General features: G+C 44.2%; 1 protein-coding gene across 1 annotated transcript in view; it reads right to left on the bottom strand.

Annotated features, from left to right (window-relative positions):
- CACNA1S (calcium voltage-gated channel subunit alpha1 S) overlaps positions 1–13,640 on the bottom strand; it is a 753,083-nt gene that overhangs the window by 104,112 nt on the left and 635,331 nt on the right. Inside the window, exons 33-34 of the mRNA XM_085643164.1 lie at positions 10,657–10,816; positions 55–182 (exon numbers count right to left, since the gene is read on the bottom strand). Of these exons, the coding sequence (XP_085499290.1) occupies positions 55–182; positions 10,657–10,816 (288 nt within the window). The remainder of the gene's footprint in view (positions 1–54; positions 183–10,656; positions 10,817–13,640) is intronic.

Raw genomic sequence — 13,640 nt, 5'->3', positions numbered from 1 at the left:
ATTATAAATATAATTGGCAAGCAGAACCATTCTTGCCCGTGAACTCCCACTTACTTAGCTTCAGGGTCATATTCGGCCCAAATTCTTTTGAATTCATCCAGGTGATGTGGACCCAGGATGGACCAATCACGGGTCAGATAATCAAAGTTGTCCATGATGACAGCTACAAAGAGATTGATGATCTGGAGAGAAATGGTAAGAAGTCATATGAGTGGGGTAGCCAATATTCATGTTATGGTGAAGAAATGAACAGGCAAACAGAGCCCTTTTTCTGCAACAGATCTGCTGCAACAGATCAATGCGTGAGATATAGACTGACTTTATCTTGTAAAATGAATTAAGTTGTGGCTCTCTTTATTGAGTTGTGAATGAATGGACAGATCCAGTTCGAATGTACCTTTTGTTCCTTGGGATTGGATGAATAGTCATATGCCTGTTACGTCCAAGCAACAGATGGCAAATTCATGTACTCGGTAAGTGTAGGAGAGTAGGATCTGCACTTATGTTGCCCCCAATGTTCCCTCTAATTTTTTTCCTATGTGTACGGCAGTGTGAGGTGTCTGTGGGCTCCAGCCACGGCAATGTGCGCCAAGAACCCAACTGCGTGTGTGGGTGCAGCGACAGGGGTTCTGACACTAGAGTTCCTGCTTGATTGTGCAGATAAATGACCTAGGTACTGGAACGGAGGAGGCCTGTTTGATGGGGCAGGCAGGGCCGGACTGGGAACCCAAAGTAGCGCTGGCAATTTTGCCACACTGGCTCCCACCAGAGGTGGGGTGGAGGGGGGGGGGACAAGTGTCAAGCACTACTGCTTAAACCCGGTCCCCAGCACTGGTGCTTTTGTTACTGAGGGCCCACATTGCAGCATCGCTGCAAAACTGCCCCCAGTAACACAACTGGCACCCACTGCTCCAAAACTGACCCCCAGCCTTCCAGGCAAACGCCTAATGCCTGCTAAGGCCAGTCCATCCAGGGGGGTGGCCTTCGTATTGGTGACTGGCGTACAATGGTTGTGTCATGTTTGAAATGAGAAAGTGCAGTGCAGAGCATATGCAACCACGACAAAGCTACACTAATATATATATTAGTAAAACGGGGCAACCGGCCTCATTCCACAGTGCCAGTGAACCTCTTCTTTACTAACTAACTACACAGTGGCAGCTCAGGGACATCTTAAGGACTTTGAGCGCCCTCGGCCAAATGTATTTTGAGGGCCTCTGTGTGGATCAGCTTTGAATTTATGACCCAGTTTCATCTTTCTCGTGTCCTTTTGGCCAGATCACAAACAGTGCACAGACACACTGGTTCAAATTCCAAATGTGTTTATAGTTAATATTCAGGGATAGTGATGTATTTTTCCAATATTGTAACACAGTAGAAGCCCACTAATACTACTGCAAATAATCACTGTGACATCCTCCCATTTCTCATATCCGAGATCCTGTTTAAATCTAAAATAAATATTTTTTATGGATGCTGCATGAAACAAAACCACATTTGTCCAAAAATGTCTATAATACAATCTCACACATTACCCAGATCAAATAAATGAAAGGAGAATGCTATTTGCAATAATCTGTTTAACAATTATTCAAGGTCATCAGGGCAAGACTCTGCAGAACAGAGGTGGCTCCACCAAGGCGAGGGTTACTCCACTCTTTAAAACTGATAATCATAGTTCACTTATCCGCTCTGGAGATGGTTTCTTGGATACGCAGGGGGGAATGTACATAGATCCCCACCATGTGTGCATTCTGAGTCACTAATATATGTAAGTGATTCTGAAAGCACTCATGGTGCTTTTAGGCCTGCTCAGGGCTTTAAGTGAGATGAAAAAACTGGGGGGTCTCTCAAAGGGGCGTGCCTGATGTAATTAAGGGCATGGCGTAAAAACACGTAAGCTAAAAATCTTTGCTTAGCATAGTTTGCCGCCCAACCGTTATTGTGCTACCTCTGTCATTGCATCGAGATATATAATACAATAAGTAACATACCTACAACAACCCAGGACTATTGACTTTGCAAATGGTTGTTAGTTGCATAGGATAAATAAGCAACAACTACAGCTTTGTTAAATATATTAAAAATGCCTCAGTTCTAAAATGATCTATAAAAAGTCCTCTGAAGTTACACCAAAGGCTTTCAGCAGTTGAGATTTTTTTTTACCCTAACGGTGAGGGCAAAAATGAAGAGCCTGATTGGGACCTGTCACAGCACCGGCTTAAAAACTCAGCATCAGCAGGACCCAGCCCACTTAAAGCCCTGGGCTTGCTGCATGCTTTTTTTGTTAATAGAGCGTGGCTGCGGCAGATTGTGTGCATTGTTGAAAGTATACATGTTAATTGCAGCAATTAACATGAATACTTTAAAAAATGTACACAATCTTCCCGCAGCCACGCTCTATTAACAAAAAGCATGCAGCAAGTCAAGAAGCAGGATGTGTGCTTTCAGAATCACTAACATATCTTAGTGATTGTAAAAGCACACGGTATGTTTTTAGGCTTGCTGCATGCCTTTTGTTAATAGAGGTCGGCAGATTACGTGCCTTTTGGAAAGTGTTCATGTTAATTGCAAAGCCCGACATACTAATACACGGGGCTGCATTTAACATCAGAACTTTCAAAAAGTCACACAATCTGCCGCGCTCTAGTAACAAAAGGTGTGCAGCAACCCTAAAAGCAAAATGTGTGCTTTACACGTTGTTCTTTTGTGCTGGCTGCATTTATTTTCTTAATAGAGCACGGCAGGGAGCTGTTTGTGGACCATTGTGAAAATATTCCTGTTTATTGCAGCACCGTCATGCGCTGCAATTAACATACACATTTTCACAATAGCCCACAATCAGCCCGCAGCCACGCTCCATTAAGAGAAGACATGCATCAAGCCCATAAGAAAGACGTGTAAAGCACACGTCATGCTTTTGGACTTTCTGCATTTCTTCTCTTAAAGGAGCGAGGCTGCGGGCTGATGGGCCATTGTGAAAATATTTATGTTAATGGCAACGCATGACGGTGGTGCAATTAACAGGAATATTTTCACAGTGGTCAGTAAACAGCCCCCAGCTGCACTCCATTAAGAGGGAAAAACAGCAGCAAGTGCAGGAGCCACCACAAGCTGGAAATTACCATTTTTCACACCGCTCCTGTTCTAAAAGCGGCGGCGCGAATACTCTCCTTAGATGTGCTGTGGATGCACGCTCTACACGCAGCACTGCGCGCTCGGGGGATCAGACGTGTGCGCGGGCGCGCACGTTACTGGGAACACTGATTGCCCCCACTTTTTTTCTGATGTTAACACTGGTTTCTGACTATAGTCTGGCTGGGTCCCTGCTAATCAGGGCCCCAGTTCTCTCAACAACTTGGAGTGCATATTAGATGCACTAGTGATTGGATACTGTGGTGCCTTATGAGCCCCTAGTATATGGTACCTTAGGTACCAAGGGCATAGGTACTTTACAGGCCTACCAGGGGCTGAAGCATGTATTATGCCACCCCTGGGAAGCAGACTAAATCTGACACCACAGGCCTGCTACTGCAGCCTGGGTGAGGTAGTGTTAGCACTCCTCACTGAGGTATAGGTTCCTATATCTCACCATACACACACATATAAGCCTATCAGTCACCCCTAAGGCAGGCCCTATCAATCCTGAGGGTAGGGTGCTTGGTTTACAATGTGAGGGGGTGCCTCTGCCTGAGCAGGGCCCCTCTACAGCTGGCAGAGTCTGTTCTCTGTGGCTGTTTGTGGATGCGGTTAAACCATATCCACAGTGCATTATAACCTAGCGGTAAATGCTAACTTTGGAATGACTGCATCAAAACATGTCGTGTTTGGTGCAAGCAACTTGGAATCATACCCCCACACCAGTAACTGGTGTGGGAGTCTAATCCCACCCTGTGGAAACACGGTAGAAATCTGAAAGAGCCCTGGCATCACAAAATGGATGCCACCAGCACAGACACTGGGCTGCCCTCCTGCTGCTGACTGAAACTCGCAGTGGAGGAGGCCGAACAATAGGCATCCTGTCACAGGGAGGTGTCACCACCTTCCAGACAGGATTTAGTGTATTGGGGCTGGGTGGGTGCACTCTTAGAGTGCTTTGAAGTCCTGCACTGGGGGAGCAGTAGGCTCCTCTGTGCATATGACAGCTCAAACCGGTTCAGGGGCTACCTGCCCCTGCTCTGGCGTGAAACTGGACAAAGGGAAGTGGGTGTAACCACCCACTCCCCTGACCCTCCCAGAGGAGTGGTCATAGAGCTAGTTCCTCCCTTTCCATAAGTATAAGATAGGGAAACCTTGCCATTGCAAATCAGATATCCCTGGATGACGCTCTTCAAGAAGAATCCTGGCCCTTCGACGTTCCACTACCTCTGGAAGACGGAATAATCTCCCTTGGAGTCAAGGAGTGACTCCCCTGCTTGGCAGGCACCAAAAACTTGAATCTACGGTCGCAAACTTTCCCGCTCCCGCCAGAGTCCGAAGTCCCTGCAGCCCCAGAAGTGGATTTCCTGACTTCTCGACGGCCATAGTGAGTCCCCAGCAGAGCTGAGGCGAGTGGACCCCACGAGTAATGAGGAACAGCAATACCGTGCACTATTGTCGAGTGCAACCCCTTCACGACATTCTACGAACTTGTGCATTGGACCACGTGTGGGCCAAGCCTCCAGCAGGATTTCCCTCGAAAATCAGAGGCCTACCTCGTCCCGAGTGACCATGGGCTCCTGTGAAGCGAATCCTCACGAGGCGTCTTTGTGATCCCTTGCCGGTTGGCTTGTGGGTCCCCTGAAGACTTTCTCATCAAACCAAAGGGCTCCCCTGGTTTCTCCAGGCCTGCCCTGACTTACCCTCGCTGGGTGAGTCCCTCAGACCTTGCTGGTCTGCACTGCTGACTTTCTTCGATTTCCACGAGATTTGCTGTTGCCAAGGCTTGTTGGCTCCAATCCGGTTGCCGACACCTCAGTAAGCTGCAGACTTTGTGGGACACTCCGAATCCAGCTCCTGGTCGTCGTCGACGCCTCCTGGACCTCGTGGCTAAAGAGTCAAAACACCCTTGATCACCTGAAATCACCCGACTTCCGTGGGCATCCATCTTCCTGGCTCCGGGTCACTGGCAAGTGACTGTGAACACTGTCCCTTCTGCTTTCAGGTCTTCTTCATCTTGAATCCAGCCTTGGATTCCACCGGACACTTTTCCAGTCTTTGCAAGCCGGAAAACTTCTTCGACTTCCATAGAAAACGATGACGGACCAGACACCAAAAGACACCTATGCACCCGGCTTCCCTGGGTGAGGTAACTCGTGCACTCCAGTGCTCCTGTGGGTGTTGGCCCTCGAACTACTTACCTTGTAAGTGGCTTGCTTGTAGACTCTCTAGAAGTACCCTTAAACTTTAAAAATCCAACCGCGACTAGCTCCATTGAAATCAATAGGGAACCCGCGGCTGTGTTCTCACACTGCACGCGTCTCCCGTGGGTCTTTTGCTTACCTGCCTTGGGTGGATTAGTGAAGCCTATGTGAGAACACTAAGTATGAAGTTCCCATCAGAAAGAAAAAGATGACATGTAATAACTGTAGGGTTGAACCCAGTGAAACACAGGAGAGCAATCTCCTTGTTGGAAAAAGACCCTCACACACCTGACAAGTAGGTGTCTTGCTTCATCATCGGGTCTGCTCCAACTGGGGCCGGCGCTGCAATGCCCGATCAGGCGCCCGTGATGGGGCCTACTTCACGGAGATCTTTATTCCAAAGCCGACAGGTGAAGTGTGGGTAAGGGTCCTAGTGTAGGTGAATGTGGTGAGTAAAGTGAAGTTAAAATAGAAAAAAATAGTCCAATCAAAAATAGTTTTAATGAGGTTGGCTACTTCCCTAGTTAAAATGAAAAAATCGTGTATCGTCACTCAATGTTGTGCATTAATACGCTTAAAAGAGGTCGACAAGTTTCTTGCCCTATTATCAAACTTGATGGCAATTCCTCAGGACCTTATTTTGTTCTACCTACACATTTTTTGGTGGTGGTCACCCAACACAGCCAGTGAGAAGCGGCCACCTTTACAGCACCCTAAAGAATGTGGGGGTACCTTTGGTATCAACAAAGATTAGCAAGTATTAACCTGTAATGGTAAAAACAGTTAGAACAGTCAAAAGCAAAGTGATACAACATCATATCAATGATAGCCAATACTATTGGTTCAACAGTTAGTGATAGTGCATCAAACACATGCAATTTACCCCTAGGGCAGTGACATGCTTGATGCATTCAAACAGTATTCAATCAATCTGAAAGTACTATAGTGATGAAGAACACGGAAAAATTAAAGTAATAGATAAAAAGGTAATTTTACGCTGTGGAGATTTGGCATGGAAGGTCTAGTTGTTCATGAACCGATAGACACACCACATGAAAGTATCTCACCCTTGTTGAGTCCGTTCCGGGCCATAATGGTACCGGTCGCTGTCGACACTGAAATCTAGTGTCCTGATATATAGTAAAAGCATGTTAGTTCTTAAAAAGGATGCTGAATAAAATCAGCAATGATGGTGAACTCAGGATTATATTAGAAAAAGTACCTAATATAAAAACATCTTGGTAATCAACAGTGTAATTAATATCACTGTAAAATTGGTCAGACACGTGTATATGTATCGAGGGGCCGTTTAAGTTAGTACCACCCCTGCAAATGGTGCTGGAAGCATAGCGTACGAAGGTGCTGACCGGACGTACAAAAACCCTTGCAAAAAGGTCTACTTCACCCAATAAGCGGTAACAACAACAACAAGCTGGATAAAGATTTAAAAATTAAAATTGCTTACTGTTGCTGGGGTTTCATGCCCATCTTAGCGGGGAGTCCCGCAGGCCTCTACATATGGCCGTACTGTTGCGTGTAGAGAAATAAATAGAAGCGGCAAGGTTACTCATGGATTTTTAGTTGAATCAGAGAGTTAATCCTACCCCACCCGGATCGGCCGGTCCACACGGTCTGGTAACCGGAAGGTTACTGACTAAGGTATATAGGAAGGCAAGGCGTGGAGTACGTGTCCCCTGCGCTTCCGGGTGGTTGAATTGACAACTAGAGCGCTGTACAATAACTCGCGCCATGTTGGAAGAGTAAACGTGACCCGAGCAGAGTCACGTAATGGAAAAAGGACCAATCATAGTCTGGCGATCCTAAAGGTGCGAGCGCTGTATCGAATAGTTTAAAATATTGGAATGGCGTAAATTCTGATCACAAAAGTGCCCCCGAAATCGTATAATTGCAGAATAACGAGAAGCCCAATATAAAAAATATAAGGATAACGATGGTGCAGCAAGATGCTAGTAAATAATGAAAAACAAGGCAAGCTTGAAGAGGCCAGTGATGCCAACATGTTATACAAGGGTCTTGTTACAAACACAAACAAAGCCTAATCCTTTCTGCAAGACCTGTTCCTCAGTATGTCAAATAGTTCTGGAAGAGAGATTGACAATCAATTTCTTTTCCCCTTGGTTTGACTCCTGGTTTCCACTGATCCTGTTGGTTGGTCCTGCCATTGCACTCTTTTTTGGCCTCTTCTGCGCCCTCTTCCTCTGCCCCAACCTCTGTCTAAAAAAGGAGGTGCAGGTCCAGCTTGGTAAAAGGGTGGTGGGCCTTGTGGATATAATGGGTATTGCCAGAAAGGTGGTCCCGGGTAGGGCGGGGCATTGTAAGAAGGAAACATGGGTGGTTGGTAGGTGCGTGTCTTCCTATTGTTCCAACTTCCAGTGTTTGAGTCGTTACTGGATGAGGAACCCCTCCGTGAAGTATTGAAACTATCATCTGAAGAGTATCCAGTTACTGAACTCGTGTAGTCTGCTTTAAGATAGGGATAGACTTTCTCGGTTGAAAATTTCTGGATGTCTTTTTGCAATTTAGAATTTTTTTGTTTCATGAGGTATTCTCTATTCTCTGCAATTTCCGCATTTATTTCCGATAATTTGCTCTTGTAAGCTGCCGTCTGAATTGTGACTTTGATAGCACCCTCTGCTGCTTGGATTCTAATTAATAGGGCGTCTGCAATCCTTTTAGCTGTGTTTATGATTAAAATCAGCCAGTCCCTAGTGCATTTCCAAGCAACTAGGGACCATTCCTTTTTGAAAGTAGCGTCTTCTAAGAAGAGACGGGGAAAGTTGTTAACAATAAGGCCATTGGGGGCTATATTGGCTCTCAAATATTCGGTCATCATAGCCCCTTGTAGAGTAACCTTAAGTCACTCATGCTTGATGTTAGATAGAGAGGACCAATCCTCTGATTGGCTGACCGAGGCAGAACTGCCATCAGATCCCAACAGGGACGGTGCTCGTAGTATCTCCGCTGCTGCTTCATCACCGAAGCTTAATCCTTGATAGTCCTCCATGTGGAGGAAAAGGGGATTCAATCAAAACCTACTTGGATTGATTAGTAGAAGAGAAAAATAAGAATGGGCCAAAGGAGTCTAATAGCAACCTTTTGGTAACCTTAATGAAAAAACCCCACGGGTAAAAACCCGTGCATACAATTGAGTAAAAAAAGAGCGGACGTAATGGTAAGGGCTTTTATAATGAGGTCCAGCATACATGCCCAGAAGACTATGTGAGAACACTAAGTATGAAGTTCCTATCAGAAAGAAAAAGATGACATGTAATAACTGTAGGGTTGAACCCAGTGAAACACAGGAGAGCAATCTCCTTGTTGGAAAAAAGACCCTCACACACCTGACAAGTAGGTGTCTTGCTTCATTATCGGGTCTGCTCCTACTCGGGCCGGCGCTGCAATGCCCGATCAGGCGCCCTTGATGGGGCCTACTTCATGGAGATCTTTATTCCAAAGCCGACAGGTGAAGTGTGGGTAAGGGTCCTAGTGCAGGTCCTAGTGTAGGTGAATGTGGTGAGTAAAGCTTTAGTGAAGCCCCAGCGATTCTACAGGCCCTAGGCCTTGTCCCCTTGCAAGTCGACTTTCCTAAACCTCTTTTTTAGTATATGGTCTGGTACGCCCCTAGGGCCCCAGCCATATTTGTGCTTAACGTATTGTGAAACGTTGATATTTGCATATGTTCCTGACTTCTAATCTCCTAAAGAGATTAGTAGAGTGTGTCTAGAAATAAATACATATATATTTGATATACATTCCTGTGTGGTGTCCTTTCATTTGGTAATTCAAGAGATTATAAGGTAAAACAAGATGCTTTACATTCCTCTGAGACTTAGCCTGAAGGCTGCTCTCCACAGCTACCACTAGGATAGCTTTCTTTAAAAGGTTGTCATAAACCTATCTACCATAAGATTCGAATTGAACTGGTGCAAGGTGGCCACTATAACTAGTGACCAGCATATGCCAGGCCAACTTCTCACAGTAAGTGATGCTGGAAGACGATAATCTAACCTCAAACTACCAATGCACACAAACAATAGTGGGGATGCAGAGAAAATGCATTAACTGCAAACATGTCATATCTTTTTGCCTCATTTTGTTAACTAAGGCAAAGTAAAACTTTGCAAACACTGAGGCATGTCATTGGATATTGTGCCAAGTAGATAATAGTGCTGAGCTAATACTATATTTGTTGGCTTCATATTAAAAAGGTTGGCTATGTTTAGCACCCTTCTTGATGGGTCTACTTCAATCCTGGATGAGCATGTAGGAAATTCCTGTTTAAATCTAGAGGTTAAACGTGCTCACAACTGCCCTTGATACTTCTTGTTGTGCACAGCCTGAAAATGAAAATCATTCATTTTTCAAATCCAAGAAGTCTCATAGTGATCAAAAATATCTCACAGTGAGAGTTGGTGTCTTACAGAGTTCAGTGGTATATGAAAGAGGTAAGTTGATTTCTGGAGATGGAGAGTACAGAGGCCATGAATTCCACAGAAGTCAAATAGAGAAAAATAAAGTTTCACAGGGATGAAGTATGTTTTGCAGAGGGCAAAGGAGACTGACAGTGGTATGTAAAATCAGACTGATATTATTAAAGTTTCACGTAGGTGTTGGTAACTCCCACAGTTGTCAAAGAAAGCTTACAGCAATAAGTGAAGTTTTAGAGGTCAGTGAACTCCTACAGATGTAAAAGAAAGAGTAAAACTAGAATTAGTGAAACTTTAAAGAGGTCATTGAGGATTTACAGATTTCAGTGACATCTCAGAGGCCAGGAACATATGAAAGAGATTAGTGAAGTCTCACAGACATTCAAATCTGAATGTTGTTAGCAAACTACCACAGAGAAGAGTGTAGTGCTATGAGGGCTAATAAAACCTTGAGATGTTACAGGAGGCTCACAGTGAAGTTTCAGCACAGACATATTATATAAGCAAGTGATGTATCACAGGTATCACAGAAAATTAATGAGTGAAGTCCAATAGGGATAATCAAAGACTCAGAGAACAATTAAGTCTTACCGATGAAATGCAACCTCACGCTACTCTCACAGGGATTAGCATTGATGTCCGTGAAGTCTCAAAGAGGTCGGTCACAAAGATACTTTGACGTTAGATAGTGCACAGTCTTGGAAGATCAACATGGTTTCAATAAGTCACTCTCATTGTACCTTAGCCAAGAAGATCTGAGGGAATTATGAGGTCTGAATGATGCGTGTCTGTTGAGGTCTATCGTGATGTATTGACAAAGAATAAGTGAGATGAACAGGATCAGAAACAGCATGGCAAAAACTCACCAGGAAGGCACAGAGCATGTAGAAACTGATGAAATAGAAGTATGCAAAGCTGGTTCCGCAGGTGTACTCCTCTCCTGGGTTGTAGTCTGATTCAGGGTCGCACAGCTTCCCATAGCTGCAGGCCAGCAGAATCTCCTGCCAGGCCTCTCCTGTCGCACACCTAGAATAAAGAGCACAGTTACACAACAACGTACATATTAATGATGCAAAATGTAGCAACCATCTAATATCTCATACAGTTAGCACTATAGGTTCCTTAGAAGAGGCTCAATTGAAGATGCTTATAACAAGATCTTAGGAGCATAGAACCTTAAATGTGAGACAGCGTCACAGACCCAATATACTCTCAACTTTCCCCCCTCATTTACTCTAATATATAATTTCTCATGCAGCATTCCCATATCAGAGTCTTTTGAGGCATCCTAACTTTAGTTTCTGTTCTTCAGATCAACTCACACAGCTCTGCATTTGCATATCCTCATTCTCACTTATAGCTCTCAGTGATGGTTTGAACACATGTGAGAATAGTGTGGGCTACTTATGCACTAATATTCATTTTTGTGGGAGTGAAGCTGTGTGAGCTGCAGAGTGATGTGTTCTCCTCAGGTCTGTAATGTTTCCATTTTTGGCTAAGATTCTTGTGGTGATGCGTGCCTAGAACACTGCTCTGTCATGGAACCCGAATCCCTCGGAGATTCCAGGACAGGCAGTTACCTCTGAGTCCCTGTTGGGATTAACTAGCTTTCCCTCCTCACTGTTACCAATAAATCCTTTCAAATTACTGAGAAGAGTATACTGTTCTTCTTCTTTTCATTGTTAACACTTTACTTCTACTTACATGTTTATTATTGTATTTCATTGCATTACTCCTAGGTTTTCTAATTTCCTATTCTATGTTTGTTTTGTTCTTTATTTGGAAAAAGGGAGAAGTGTGGTGATGCGTGCCTAGAACACTGCTCTGTCATGGAACCCAAATCCCTCAGAGATTCCAGGACAGGCAGTGTTCTAGGCATGCATGGTTCACCTTCACATGTTTCTTCATTCAGATATTGCCCTGCTCTTGGTCAACAATGTAAGAAATGTGGAAAGATAGGCCATTTTCTAAAAATGTGCAGAGCAGGCAAGCCTTCTAATGTTCGTTGTGTTTTAAATGATTTTGGCAATAATTTTGATGAAGAAAATCCTGAAGGTAACCAAGAATTACTTTTAGGTGTTAGATGTGTTAACTCTAATGATGAAGACCTAGTAATTGATCCAAATCTTAATGTTTCTATTGAAGGTCATGCTATACAACTTTTAGTTGATACTGGTGCACGCATAACTATTATCTCCAATGATATTTTTGATAAATACTGGTATAACAAAACTTTACCTCCTCCAGATATTCTTACAGTAGCATTTGAAGGAAGCAAAGTAGACCTCATTGGCTTCTTCTGGGCTGACATTAAGATTTTAGATGAATCTATCAATGGTAAAATTTATGTCGCAAAAAAAGGGATCAATGTTTTGGGCTTAATTCATCAAATTAATTTGATATTACGATCAGACCAGGTTTAGAACAACCTATTTCCTTTGAAAAGAAAAGACTAGGTTCAGTAAGCAACCACGACAACACTTGGGTCAAAAAGTTCAGTAAAGTTTTTCATGACAAATTAGGCAAAATTTCAGACTTTACCTTTCGCATTAAGGTCAAACATGATGTTGCCCCTGTCAAACATAAGTTACGTAACATACCATTCAGTGTGAGAAGTGACCTTTCTGCCATGCTCAATGATATGTGTTTACAAGGTATTATCGAAAAAACTGATGGAACTTTGTGGTTATCTCCCATTATTTCAGCGAAGAAAAAGAATGGGGAATTACGCATGTGTGTGGATATGAGGAGTGTGAATGAAGCCATCAGGATAGATAACTACCTCCTACCTAGGATTGAAGACCTAATAACTAAAGTTGGCCAAGCCAAGTGGTGTAGCACATTAGACTTAAGAGCGGCTTACCACCAAGTTGAGTTAGATTAAAGTTCCCGTCATTTGACTGCATTCGTAACCCCTGATGCAGTTTTCCAATTTTGACGCATGCCATTTGGCATCGCCCATGCCGCTGCAGTCTTCCAAAGACTCATGTCAGACATGTTTACTGGTAACGAACATGTTGCAATCTTTCAGGATGACATTTTAATATTTGCTGTTAGCGAAAACGAACATGACTTTGCACTAAACAATGTTCTAGAGAGAGTCTGCTTTCGCCTTGAGAATGGCGAAAGCAGACTGTAAACGCATGGAAAGGCGGTGGAGGAAAGACTTTACGGACCAGGGGAGGATGGAGTATAAAGATACGTTGAAGAGCTATCATGGGCTTATTAGAAGCTCTAAGGCTTCATACTACCTTGAAAGAATTGGGCCGGCGGAAAACTCGACAAGGGAACTATTTAGGGTTTACAAGGAGATATCTTCCCTAGCTACAACGGCAGTACCTGCTATGGGCTCAGAAGAGCTATGTAACCGCGTGTCAGATTTCTTTTCAGACAAGGTGGAGAAAATGTATTCCACCTTCCCTTACTCCGCCCAAGTAGGCCACGAGACGTTGGAGGAGGCAGGGCACGTCCGAGAGGGTGAAGGGTTGGATAGCTTCACCGTTCCCCCTCCAGAGCTGCTAATTAAAATCTGTATTAGTGTTAAGTCGGGCTCTCCTAGAGACCTGGCCTCCCCTAAAGTGCTTAGAGGGAGCATAGAAACATTGGAGCCATACATTAGACATCTCGTGGAGGTTTCATTTAGGACATGCACAGTGCCAGGAAGATGGAAGGCAGCAGTGGTCCTTCGGCTACCTAAGAAACCGCACATAGGCCCAGACCAACTTGACAATCTGCGTCCAATCTCTCTACTGCCGACTTCGCAAAGATCGCGGAGAAAGTGGTAAATATGCAACTTACGGCGCATATTGGGAAATTTAACCTCCTGCATCCCACTCAGTCTGGATTTCGG

This window comes from Triturus cristatus, chromosome 1_1, assembly GCF_964204655.1.
Source record: "Triturus cristatus chromosome 1_1, aTriCri1.1, whole genome shotgun sequence".
Classification (NCBI taxonomy): domain Eukaryota; kingdom Metazoa; phylum Chordata; class Amphibia; order Caudata; family Salamandridae; genus Triturus; species Triturus cristatus.
This window is presented reverse-complemented; position numbering and strand designations above follow the sequence as displayed.